Source organism: Psammomys obesus, unplaced genomic scaffold (assembly GCF_907164565.1).
Source record: "Psammomys obesus unplaced genomic scaffold, mPsaObe1.curated_primary_1811, whole genome shotgun sequence".
NCBI classification, from domain to species: domain Eukaryota; kingdom Metazoa; phylum Chordata; class Mammalia; order Rodentia; family Muridae; genus Psammomys; species Psammomys obesus.
The window spans coordinates 5,554,899-5,568,878 of record NW_026591872.1 but is presented as its reverse complement, the minus strand read 5'-3'; the positions used below and the strand labels follow the sequence as shown (position 1 = coordinate 5,568,878).

The window sequence follows — 13,980 nt, the reverse complement described above, 5'->3', positions numbered from 1 at the left end:
ATAATAATAATAATAATAATAATAATAATAATAATAATAATAATAATGGAAAAAATAAAAAACAATGTTTACCAAATGATTGGAGGAGGGTAACCTTTGAATATTTAAATATATACCCACAAAGGTAACAAATTGCAATAAATATTGTCATTTATAATCTTTCACTTATTTTTCTAAAGCTTTAAAAGCTTTTAAACTTGTTAACAATGTCACATTTCTGAACAGATTACGCTATCAAGTATTTTCTCTTATATAGATTCCTTGATAAAATGTCAAAATCTCACTCATAATACTCAAAATTACCAACTAAGAAATACATATTTAATAATGGGTCAGTGTGAGTTATAGGTGGTTATAAGTCCAGAAGTAAAAAGTAGTTCAAACTAATATTTGTGTTTATGTTTGTTCCAGTTTGATTTTGTGAAATTAATGGATGGCAAACAACTCGTAAAACAGGACTCTAAGAGCTCTGATGACCTCCAACACTCCCCAAGGAATCTTATCTTAACCTCACTTCAGGAGACAGGTTTCATAGAGTATATGGACCAAGGACCTTGGTATCTAGCATTTTACAATGATGGAAAAAAGATGGAGCAAGTATTTGTGCTAACTACAGCAATTGGTAAGCTGCTTGGTTGTTATTTGAATCCACAGTATAGCTCTAGAAAGACACTGGTGGTGAAAGTATTTCATTACTCATACTGTTCTTTCTATCTTAAACTCATTATTCAATAAATGTCACTGTGAGTAACATTTTATTTTTGTTCTTGCTTTAAAAATATTGGTTAAGAATTTTTTAGGCTGTCCAGTATTTGCTGATATTCTAAAACACTTGTCATGAAGTCCTCTTTATGTTCTTAGCAAAAAAAAGTATTTTCTGGATAATGTTGTTTGAAAAGCTATATAAATGAACATGGTCAGAGAGAAAATTTATAATCAAAAGTTTCCTCTTAAGCAGTGCCCAACAGCTTGCTCCTATAATGTCAGTGACATAGCATGTATGTTTGTGAGTTCATGGCCAACATAAGCTAAAATGGGAATTCAAAGCCAATTTTGTCAAACCAGTGAGAAGGACCTATCTATCAAAAAGCATAAAATATAAGATAAAAATAAATTGGGTGTGTATTTTGATGACAGGGCAATTATCTAACAGGTTCTATCGACAGTGAGAGAGGTATGAAATAAAGACCCTGGTAATTGGTTTGATTGTAAACTAGCAACAAACAGATACCTCTTAAAGTAGAAAGACGGGCATCAACACATTTCTTTAGAACAATTGTTTCTAGAAGCTCTAAGGCTTCAAATACAAATTAAGAATACTTAGAGAATAATACTGAGAACAATAACTTGAGCCATTCCAAGCCCATCCCCCCCTTTCTTCAGGTGTCTTTCGGTCTGATAATCAAATAGCTTTTCAGTGTGCTCATGGTCTTTTAAAATGTGTTCTTTCTAAATACAATGCCTATACACGCTTTATTCACCATCACTCTCTTTAGTCTGAAACATCTCAGTCTTTTGTCATGTTTTCTCAGTAAACTCATTCCCTTGACCCTTTATATGAATAAACCTAAGCTCTTTAGCAATTTGGAAGTCCTTGGGGGTAAACAATTTGTAGACACAGCATTGTATTCTTTGAATTTTCATAAAATACATGTCTTTTAAAGGAAGGGAAAATCTTTTACAGCTGTCAGTTTTCTATACAGCTCTCAGCCACTTTATCTTTTAGTTAACCTGTTCAGCCATATGTTTAGGAAGATGTGTGGACTGTTAATAGATAGACCATCTGCTCTTGATAACAATTATGTTCTATTTTTACATGATGCTGAAGACCTTAAGAGAGTAGAAAACAGTACTCTTGCCATAAAATTATTACTTTTTTTTGCTAAAGTAATTAGAAAAGCAATAAAAATCATATGGAGACATACTCCATTGATGTTACATTTTCAAAATACATAATAAATTTAAAAATGCATTTTTTGTCACATCATTATTTTTTAACTAATAGTGTATCCTGAGAATTCACTACAATGAAAAAAATCAAAACATAAATTTGAAGATATGGTTACTATTAAATTATAACAGATAACAGACAGGACAAAAGCCTACTAGAGAGGCCTCTGAAAGACTTTACTGATCCAGGTATCAAAGTAGATGCTGAGACTCATAGCCAAACTTTGGGCAGAGTGCAGGAAATCATATGAAAGAAGGGGAAGATAGAAAGACATGGAGGGGACAGCAGCTCTACAAGGAGACCAACAGCCAAAATATCTGACCCAGGTGGCCCTGCAGAGATTGATACCCCAGCCAAGGACCATGCATGGAGAGGACCTAGAACCCCTGCTCAGATGGAGTACATAGGCAGCTCAGACTTCAAAAAGTTTCTCTAGTAAGGGGAGCAGGGGCTGTCTCTGGTATAAAGTCAGTGGCCAGCTCTTTGATCATTTCCCCCTGCGTGTTAGCAGCCTTGCTTAGCCACAGAAGAAGACAATGCAGCCCGTCCTGCTGAGACCTGATAGGCTATGGTCATATAGAAGGGGAGGAGGACCTCCCCTATCAGTGGACTAGGGGAGAGGGAATAGGGGTAGAAAAGGGAGGGACGGTGAGACTGGGAGGAGATGAGGGAGGGGGCTACAGCAGGGATACAAAATGAATGAATTGTAATAAATAATAAATAAGTAAGGAAAGAAAGAAAGAAAGAAGAAAAAAGTATAACAGACTTATTTAGAGAAATTAGAAGATATAAAATATTTATGAACATTTTCTCTCTTCCTTTTAATTTAACCCCTCATTTCAAACTATAAACATTAACTAAGCTACTAATCTGTAAAAACTAGTAGACCCAGAATCATGCTTGTGGTATTTCACCTTTACCTTATTTTATCCCCAAAGGAATTTAACCTTTCAGATACTCATCCAGATATCAGGCCATCAGTCCTATATGAAACAAAATATTTACCTTTTTCACATGCAAGCCAGTATTGTTTACTTTCCTACTTGTTTAATATTAGAAGCAACAGATATCATTACCTCCTTGTTTCCTTAAAGAAAGTTCACCAGGGCTGGAGAGATGGCTTAGTGATTAAGGGTACTTGTTGCTCTTGCAGAAGAATTGGGTTCAATTCCCAGCACCCATAACCCCAGTTCTGGGACAGACCCTCTTTGGCTTCCAAAGACATAAAGTACACACATGATATAAATTCATACATGCAGGTAAAACACGCATACATAAAATAAAATGGAAAAAATAACAACAAAATTTAAGTTCAAGTAAACTTCCCCAAATAACCAAAAGTCATTTGCCCTACAGCATAACCATTACTTTTTATATTTTATGCCTTGTCTTAGTGACAGTGAATGGGAGCTTATATATTTCATAAACAAAGGTTGTGCCATTCAGAATCCATGCAATCCATTCCAAACTTTAAAAAATTCTCTAAAATGGGCTTAAAACCATTTTCATTTCCTTGTCCTTATTCTTCCCAGGGAAAAGCTCTAACACATAAGTGGCAGGCCCTGTAATTATGTAGTAAACCATTTAAAGTAGACTGTTCTTTATGCTTCAATGTGGGAGTACCTGTAAATACACCTAGGGTGTTTGGTAAATTGTATATTGGTGGACAATTACACTTAGAGAGAAAGAAAAAAGAAAGAAAGAAAGAAAGAAAGAAAGAAAGAAAGAAAGAAAGAAAGAAAGAAAGAAAGAAAGAAAGAAAGAGACAGGAAGGAAGGAAGGAAGGAAGGAAGGAAGGAAGGAAGGAAGGAAGGAAGGAAGGAAGGAAGGGAGGGAAACTCTCTGAGGTCAAATAGCTAAGTATAGAAATTTATGTTTTTGTTATTTTAAACAGTGTTTAACTTTAAATCTATTTTGATCGCATTTTTCTCTCCCCCAAGTCCATCCAGATCTTCTCCCTCTCCATACCCATATAACTTTAATTTCTTCTTTAAAAAAGAATAAAAATTCTATACGATTGGACCCCAGCCTATCAGTTCTCATCAGGACTCTTTGCTCTGTCCGCCTCTGTGGCCTGGAAAAGCTGCCCCCCACCCCAGAGGGAGGTGATAAAATAGCCAGCCACTGATTTCATATCAGTGACAGCCCCTGTTCCACTTACTAGGGAATCCACTTGGACACTGAGCTGCCATGGGCTACATCTGTATAGGGGTTATAGGTCCTCTCTATGCATGGTCCTTGGTTGGGGTATCATTCTCTTCTGGGCTTCCAGGGCTCAGTTTTCAGTGGACTAGGGGAGGGGCATAGGAAGAGGAGGCTATGATTGGGAGGAGAAGAGGGAGGGGCAACAGCCAGGATACAAATTGAATAAAATGTAATAAACGATAATAATAAAAAATTGTAAAATATCCTATACATTAAAACAATGAAAACTACTAGCAAGAATGACACACTTAGAACACGATCTTTTTTTAAAAGAAATACAAAGATGCTTCCAAATGGTACTCTGAAGTTAATATCGCTAATAAAAAAGTTTTTTTTAAATTTTTTTAATATTTGTTACAGTTTGTTAACTTTGTATCCCTGCTGTATCCCACTCCCTCTTTCTCTCCCAATCCTACCCTCCCATATCCCTGCCCCTTTCCAAGTCTGCTGATAAGGGAGAACCTCCTCCCCTTACATCTGATACTGGTTTATCAGGTGTCTTCAGGACTGGCTGCAAAGTCCTCCTCTGAGAACATGATCTTTTATAGACCCATGAGTCAATCATTATTATGTTCAAATATAATTGTAAACTATAAAAAAATTAAAATTATCCTCAAAGATTAACAATTGTAAAACAGTTTTTTTCCAAAGAAGTTATATAAATTTATCAAAGTTATTTCCTGTACAACTTTTTGAGTACCTTCAAAGCCTTTTCAATTTTCTCAAAAACTATTTTGTAAGAATTGATTGAAAAGAAATTTGAAGCAGGAAACTGATAGGCATTTATAGTCAATTAAGCATTTTTTTCACAAAATATTTAGGTTCAAATGCTTTTAGTGGTGGTGAATTTAATATGATCACTTACCTAAAAAGCATTTCATTATCACTTATTAATAAAAATGAACTACTGGTTATCATATTTAACCTGTCAAGATAGTTTATTAAATAGAAAAGAAACATTATTGCTACAACATAAATGTGAAAAATAAACAGCAGTCTTTGTCTTCTGAGTTACACCTTAAAGTATGCTTTGCTTTTCAGAAATGTCTTATAATTCCATTTTAGTTTTATCACGAATGCCTCTTAAGAACACAATTTATGTAGACCCTTTATGCACTTTAAAGATGAGTTGGTTTTTATTCTTTTCTTGAAAGGTCAATTTGCCAAATTGAGAACTATGTTTAATAATCTACTGCATATGACATCATGCAGAAGTCTTTGTCATCTAATTTTGAGCATTAAGTGCTTTGCAGACAGCAGAGGACAAAATTAATATAGACAAAGGTTTTTTGTAACTTTTAAATAACTTGTCTCTAGCCTGGATATGGGCTCACTTTTTGTCTTCTTTTCTATTAATAGAAATAATGGATGACTGTTCAACAAATTGTAATGGGAATGGAGAATGTATCTCTGGACATTGTCATTGTTTCCCAGGATTCCTTGGACCTGACTGTGCTAGAGGTAATGTTCTATGATTCTGACTGTGTTAGAGGTATGTTATCATATGAGGAGCTGGAAGAGCCCCAAGTTTGATTCTGTTTTTAAAGGTAGCCATCGGTGGATGATCCAGAAATGTTTTAGAGCAGTGGTTCTCAACCTTCCTAATGAAACAGTCTTTTAATACAGTACCTCATGGTGGTGATGACCAAAAGTAAAATTATTTCATTGCTACTTCATAACTATGTTTTTTCTATGTTATGAATTATAATGCGAATATCTATGTTTTCTGATCATCATAGGTAATCCCTGTGAAAGTGTCATTTGATTCCCAAAAGGGTAATAACCCATAAGTTGAGAACTGCTGTTTTAAAGGAATGTTATTGGAGAATGCACTATTATGAACAATAATAGTGATAATACCAATAGTCATATCAGCAAAACCAGCAGTGCTTTACAACAGTTGTCACCAAAACGTGAGCACTTCACATGCCAGGTGCATTCTAAAAACTTCTCATTTCCTCTTCTAATTCCTCTTTCCTACACCTTTCCCATGAAGTAGGTCTGCTATATCCCCATCTTACAAGCAAAGAAAGAACCCTCAGGGTGAATGGTTAAGGAAATAGCTCAAGTTAGGTAACAGTTCAGATTTGAGCCTAGGTCATCTGCGTCAACTACAATATACTGCTTATATTCCATGTATGAAGTAATTCATAACAGTCTGAGTTTAAAAGAAGACGAAATTAGTATTTGGAAAGACCTTCATAACTGAAAGTTGTGGTGAATCACAAAATGGATATGTGGTTTAAAAAGTAAGAAATAATTCAAAAGTTAAATTTAGCAATCTTTATTGTTTTATGTATTTGCACATAGTTTAATTCTTGAAAAGTTTTAGAAAAATTGAACTATGCTTTTTCAAGGATTGGAGTGATCATTTTGCAGAAGTTTCTTGTTCATTTTCAGTGTGGTCTTAAAGTTTCTGGTCTGCTAACTTAATTTCAGGTTTCTTAGGAGAAAAAAACCTGTTATTTGTATTAAATTCCTTTCAACAGAGTTCCAGAGCAGTTGCTAGGATCCCTGTACCATAACAGATCTTGTGATATGGAGGAGAATGGTTTTGTATTCTAAAAGACCTATAAGAAAAGCAGATGTGGGCAGTGCTTCAAAAATTTTAGAGATTTAAAATGAATACACACAGTGGCAAAACAGACTAGTTATCCTAATAAAAGTCTATAGAAGGGGTTCTCCACTGTTTGTACAGCTTTTACAAAAACTTTTTCACATGAATAATGTCCCATATATTAGTTTTTAATGAATATTTTACTTCCAAAAAGTAGTATATATGTATTTAAGGAAATAAAAACTATTGACACAACAAAACTCTTAGTTTAAAATAGTATCGGTGGTAATAATTTGACATTATGATAAATTAAAAGCAAGTATTTATTCTACATTTAGGACATCTTCATAATTTATGTTTACTGAAGTTCTATAAGAGGAAAATTCTGTCTGTAATCATGATCGCTGGCCTATTTAATAAAGAGAAAAACAAAAATATGACTTTTGCCAGAAGTGAATCAGTATAGAATTATTCTTGGAAGATTTTTGAAAGGATCATAAAAACAGTACAATTTTATTTTCCAACCTTTAGATTCATGCCCTGTGCTGTGTGGTGGAAATGGAGAGTATGAGAAAGGCCACTGTGTCTGCAGGAATGGCTGGAAAGGACCTGAGTGTGATGTTCCAGAAGAACAGTGCATCGACCCAACCTGCTTTGGCCATGGTACTTGCATCATGGGAGTCTGCATCTGTGTTCCAGGATACAAAGGAGAAATATGTGAGGAAGGTCAGAGCCCCATTTTAATATATTGCTTCAGGATTTTCTCTCACTGGATTTTCTATAGTGTCATTCTTTAATACCAGTAGAGAGACAAGCAATCTTTGAAAGCAAAAGATGTTCAACATACCCTTGGTACACAGGAGCAAAGGTTTCAGGTCAGGGAATCTGTGTCCCTTCTGAGAGTATCAGGGAATACATGAGACTGTTTCTATGATACCTATAAAGTGGTAATGCAGAAGTGATAGCTTTTCTCCTAATTTTTATTTTATTTTATTTTTTTGCCTTTTTCCCAAACTTTTATTTTTATATTAATTACAGTTTATTCACTTTGTATCCCAGCTGTAGCCCCCTCACTCATTCCCTCCCACTTCCCACCCACCCTCCCACATCTCTTCCCTGCCACTCTCTAAGTCCACTGAAAGCAGAGGTTCTCCTCCCCTTCCATCTCACCCTAGTTTATCTGGTCTCATCAAGGCTGGCTGCATTGTCTTCCTCTGTGACTTAGCAAGGCTGCTCCTCCCTCAGGGAGCATGGTCAAAGAGCCCACCACTGAGTTCATGTCACAGACAGCCCCTTTTCCTCTTACTAGAATACCCACTTGGATACTGAGCTGCCAGGGGCTAGGTCTGAGCAGGGGTTTTAAGTTATATCCATACATGGTCCTTGGTTGGAGAATCAGTCTCAGAAAAGAACCCTGTGCCCAGATATATTTGGTCCTTGTGGGGCTCCTGTCCTCTCTAGGTCTTACTAAATCCCCCTTCTTTCATATGATTCCCTGTACTCTGCCCAAGGTTTGGTTATGAGTCTTAGTATCTGCTTTGATACACTGCTAGAGTCTTTCAGAGGCCCTCTGTGGTAGGCTCCTGTCCTGTTACTTGTTTTCTCCTACATCCAATACCCATCCCATTTGTCTTTCTAAGTAAGGATTGATCAACTTAACCCAGGTCCTCCTTCTTGTTCAGCTTCTTTAGGTGTACAGATTTTAGTACGTTTATCATATATTATATAACTAATATCCACTTACAAGTGAGTATATAATGTGTGTGTCTTTCTGTTTCTGGGATACCTCACTCAAGCTGATCTTTTCTAGATCCTACCATTTGCCTGCAAATTTCATGATTTCCTTCTTTTTAATTGCTGAGTAGTTATCTTAATTTCTAATACTGTATTATAACTTGAGAAATTTCATATTGATTATCTTAAGTGTTAATTCATATGTTTCAATATTACAGAGTGCATTATGTTGCATAATGAAGTATCACATTTAAAGAATGCAATACAAATAGTGATATAGACACATTTGGAGCCATTTTGCAAATGTTTTTTGTGGGAGTGATTTGTAACTACCATTATAATTGCTTTATGTTATTTATTTATTTATTTTATATGCCTCATGCTGAAGCTTGACTTCCATGCCTAAAAAACAATCAAACTTACCACTAATGAGTTTCAAAGCAGAGCCTTTGTATTACATTCACCCCAAAGGAGTCTTTAGAAAATATTTTTGAAATGACTATAGTTTTATCATTTAAACAGAAATATTGGAAAATAAGTTTACTAGTAACCAGACCTTTTTCTTGCCACATTCCTCAAATAAGACTTATTTCAGAAATAATATTAAACCATTACCAAGGGAGATGGTCTCATCACAACTGTTGTTCAGGAAAGGGACTGCTGAAAATGGACTTTAAATGCTTTTTAAAGATTGCTCATTAAAACTATTACACAACATTCTAAAGGGTTTAATCTCATTCTACTCCATGAACAAGCAAGATTTTAGCCTTCCAACTCCCATTTAGTGTCAATAGAGTATGGGTGCAAAGACTATCTTTGTTCCAGTGAATTCCATTGGGTCATGTATAAGGCACTGGAGCTCCTAAGACATCTTAGAAATATTTTTTGAATGATGATCAAACTGTCATTATATGTAAGTAAAAATTCAGATGCTGTATCAAAACAGAGTTAACAATGAGTGATACATATCACATCTACAATTTATCATAAAATAATGTAACCCAATTTATTAGACACTTCTGATTTAAATTTCTTAAGCAGATGAATAAGGGGTTTAGATTCAATTAGACTTTTACTTGGTCTCTAAGAAAATATGTAAAAAAAAAAAACAGAATAACAAGGCAGAATGTTCACCATATTTAGTGGCATAAGCTTTACAAATACAATAAAAAATGATTTTAATTATTGTATCACATATGAAGAACCTATAAGCTAAATCAGGCTATCGACAGATTTTGTTTACAGACATAGTGTTGTCATTTTTATTGACTGACTTAGTTGCCAAATTTTCAAAATAGAGAAGGGATACATGGAAAAGCACTGTTTTTAACTTCTCTTGAATACTAGAATGTCTAGAGAATCTTAGCCCATACCAGCTGGAGCCAAGAAGCAGCAGTTCCTTTTCAACTGAACACATGGTTTCGCACGTTGCTCCCAATCAACAATGTCCTTACAAACACCCCATTTTCCCCACACCTCCTTATCTAGCCCTATGATTTTATTCCTCTGATTTAAGTATGACTTTCATGATGTAAACATCTTTAGTACCAAAACTTCTAGTTCATTAAGAAAGAAGCTGATAAAAATTACCCTTCAGAATGAACTTTATTAGGAGAGAGCCTCCATGGAAACAATGAAGAGTCATGACTGGACTTTAGGTGGGAAAGAACATTATGAGAACATTAAGAAGGATGGCTTGAAGTAAGAGAGTAAGAAACATAGGTAGCTTATGCTGCTCATTTGTTACATCTTTGTTGGGGGCCTAGGTCCAGTTCCTGCATGGTCCTTGGTTGATGCTTCCATCTCAGTAAGGGCCTCTGGACCCTGGTTAATTGGCTATGTTGGTCTTCTTGTGGAGCCTCTGTCATCTCCAGGTCCTTTTTTCTTTCTTCCTACTTTTCCACAAGATTCCCCAAGCTTTGCCCAATGTTTGGCTCTAAGTCTTAGCACCTGTTCTGAAAAACTAATGGATACAGTCTCTCAGAAGACAATTCTATCAGCCTCCTCTCTGCAAGCTTAGCAAAGTATCCTTTATAGTGTCAGGGGTTGGCACTATCCCATAGAGTGGGTCTTTGGTTGGGTCAGACATTGTTGGGTATTCCCTCAATCTCTGCTCTATTTGTTCTACCTTTATTCCTGCACATCTTATACACAGGGTAAATTTGGGGTAGAAGTTTTGTGGCTGAGTTGGTGTTCCCCTCCTTCTACTAGGAAACTAGTCTAGTTAGAGGGTGCCCTTCTCATGTGGGTCCTCCAGTAAGGGAAATGAGGACTTCATAGCACATGGACTCAAGTGCTAGCTTTTTTATCATTTTACCCTGGTGCGACTGCCTTGCAAGGACACAGGGAAAGAGAACATGCCCAGTCCTGATGCAACATAATGAGCTGGGGTGGATGAGAAAGGGAGCTCCCTTTTCATTTATGAGAAATGGGTGAACAGGAGGAAGACAGAGGGAGGGTAATACTTGGAGGGGAAGAGGAATGGGGCTGCAACTGGGATGTAAAGTGAATAATTAAATAAATATTTTTAAAAATATATGCATACCTACATATATATACCTGTATACACCATTGCATTGGAGGGGGCCTACAAAGCCCCCAGAAAGCCTTCAGAGGAATCCTCTGAACAAAGATTTCTGACTTTCACAAATTTCCAGAGTTTAACAGGAAGTTGTATATCACGAAATTTAGTTGAGCCTAGTCTTTATGAGAAGGAGTGCACAGACATCAGGTATTAAGTAGGACAATAAACTTATAATGTATTTACAGGAGGAGCAATTGGGCTTGCTTCTTCCCCTACCTTGGGGAAGGTCTGCAAGTCCTAACTTTCAACTGCAAAGGGTATGCCTTGATTTCTGAAAGAAAGGTAGGAAGCTAGACACAACAAACATTTTTTAGATGAATTGAATGTAATAAGTCTGTTAAAAAAATAATCCCCTATCAGTGGACTTGGGGAGTGGCATGCATGCAGAAAGGGGAAGGAGGGTGGGGTTGGGAGGGGAGGAGGGAGGGGCTTATGGGGGGACACAAAATGAATAAAGTGTAATTAATAAAAAAAATTACAAAAAAAGCCAGAATAAATTAATCAGCATTTTCTTTATTATTCTTGCTGAGTGCTTCTAAAAACAGTCTATATCTTGGTCATTACCTCTTACCCTAAATCATGAATCAAATGAAATATACATTTGAATATTTTATTTAATGGTAAGCTCATTTATTAAAATATTGCTCTAATGACCCTGAGACCTTGGATTAATTATTATAACAATAACACCAGTTATACCAGAGCTTAAGTTAGATCTTTTGTGTTAATAAGCTACACCCAAAATAAGTCAGACTTGCAAATTCATACACTTTGCATTTATGTATTACCATTTCTGCAAATGTATCTCAAAGCACAATCAGCATTAGGACAAAGTCTTTTAGTCTCATTTGTATAAAAAGACAAAGAGTTTGGAAGTCAATTTTTCCATATCACAAAGAATAAACAAAAAACACAAAACATTTTTCTAAAAGGAAGAAAAAATTCGAGACTTGCAGAATCAGAGACAAATGGAAATGTAATAAATCTGTGTATATTTTATTATTTCATACAACAGTAGTTACCTCAAAAGGAAAAACTGTATAAAAACCAGTAGACACATTAAGTAAAATTATGATTCTAATTTTAGAAAGGATAAAAAAATGACTTATCGAAAACAAACAACAACAAAAAAACTTTCATGTATTTTTGAAAATCTGAAAAATTCCTACTGAGGGTCCATACAGGTCCACCCACCCATTTGTGTGTGGGGTATCGCATACTGTTCAGAATTGCATGCAGCAATTCTTCCAAATTTAGGTTGCGACCTTTATCATATCCTACCAAATTTGTAAGTGTTAGTAATCTTCTGATTTAAACACAGTGTTTGCCTAAGTCATTTTATTGTTGTATTAAAGCAACATCAATGATACAATACTAGGAAATCAATGTGTTTCTGTTCCATTATCCCATACCTGTTCTCTATCAGCATTATTCTCTCACACACACTCTTTTGTTCTGTTTTTGCCGTTCAGAGGACTGCTTAGATCCAATGTGTTCCAGCCATGGCATCTGTGTCAAAGGAGAATGTCACTGCTCTACTGGCTGGGGAGGAGTCAATTGTGAAACTCCAATTCCTATATGTCAAGAGCAGTGCTCAGGACATGGAACATTTCTTGTGGACACTGGAGTTTGTAGCTGTGATCCCAAGTGGACAGGATCTGACTGCTCTACAGGTACACTGGGGTTATCTCTCTTGCTTACTTTCTCTACTCCCAAGTCTAACTGATCATTTTCTTAAGGGACTACAATTCTAAAATATGGAGTGTATAATTTCACTAATCAAAGTAAGTTTCCAATTATTTATTAGGTCAGAATTTTCCTGTCACATATTTTTGTTGTTTCTGCATTATATTTTTTGCGGTGGTTGTATGTGATTTATATTTTGTTCTCATTGTCTAATGTACTGTAGTTACTTCAATAGTTTTCAAATTCCCCACAATCTATTCTTTGCAGAATCTTTCAACTATCTCCACAAACTCGAATAGTCAGCAATTTCACTGACACATAAAAAATATAACAACAGAATCTGGCTATTAAGAATAGAACATTGCTCAAACATGATTGAGCAAATGTCCTTGTATACTTGAGCCTATTTTGGATATATGCCTAGGAGTGGTATAGCTGGATCTTGATTTAGCATGCTTCCTAATTTTCTGAGAAGGCAGCAGATTTTTTTTTCGCATTTTTAAAAATTTTTATTATTAGTTACATTTTATTAACTCTGTATCCCAGCTGTATACAGCTCCCTCATTCCCTCCCAATCCGATCCTCCCTCCCTCATCTCCTCCCTGCCCCTATTACAAGTCCACTGATAGGGGAGGACCTCCTCCCCTTTCATCTGACCCTGTTTTATCAACTATCTTCAGGACTGGCTGCAAAGTCCTCCTCTGTGGCCTAGCAGGGCTACTCCTCCCTTGGGGGGTGGGGAAGTCAAAGAGTCTGTCATTGAGTTCATGTAAGAAATAGTACCTGCTCCCCTTACTAGGGTGACCCACTTGGTTTCTGAACTACCATGGGCTATATCCAAGCAGAGATTCTAGGTTATATCCATACATGGTTCTTGGTTGGAATATCAGTCTCAGAAAAGACCCCTTGTGCCCAGATATATTTCATCCTTGTGGAGCACCTATCCTCTCCACCCCATACCAATTCCCTCTTCTTTCATATGATTCCCTACACTCTGCCCAAGGTTTGGTTATGAGCCTTAGTATCTGCTTTGATACATTGCTAGGTAGAGTCTTTCAGAGGCCCTTTGTGGTAGGCTCCTGTCCTGTTACTTGTTTTCTCCTATGTCAAATGCCCATCCCATTTGTCTTTCTAAGTGAGGATTGATCATCTTTTTTTTAAATTTTTTATTTAACTTTTATTAATTATACTTTATTCATTTTGTATCCCCCCATAAGCCCCTCCCTCCTCCCCTCCCGGTCCAACCCTCCCCCCCTTTCTGCA

At 36.1% G+C, this 13,980-nt stretch overlaps 1 protein-coding gene across 1 annotated transcript in view; it reads left to right on the top strand.

Moving 5' to 3' along the window:
* The window catches only part of Tenm1 (teneurin transmembrane protein 1), a 1,167,432-nt gene that overhangs the window by 819,452 nt on the left and 334,000 nt on the right, over positions 1–13,980 (top strand). Inside the window, exons 9-12 of the mRNA XM_055612144.1 lie at positions 412–622; positions 5,516–5,617; positions 7,245–7,439; positions 12,504–12,704. Of these exons, the coding sequence (XP_055468119.1) occupies positions 412–622; positions 5,516–5,617; positions 7,245–7,439; positions 12,504–12,704 (709 nt within the window). The remainder of the gene's footprint in view (positions 1–411; positions 623–5,515; positions 5,618–7,244; positions 7,440–12,503; positions 12,705–13,980) is intronic.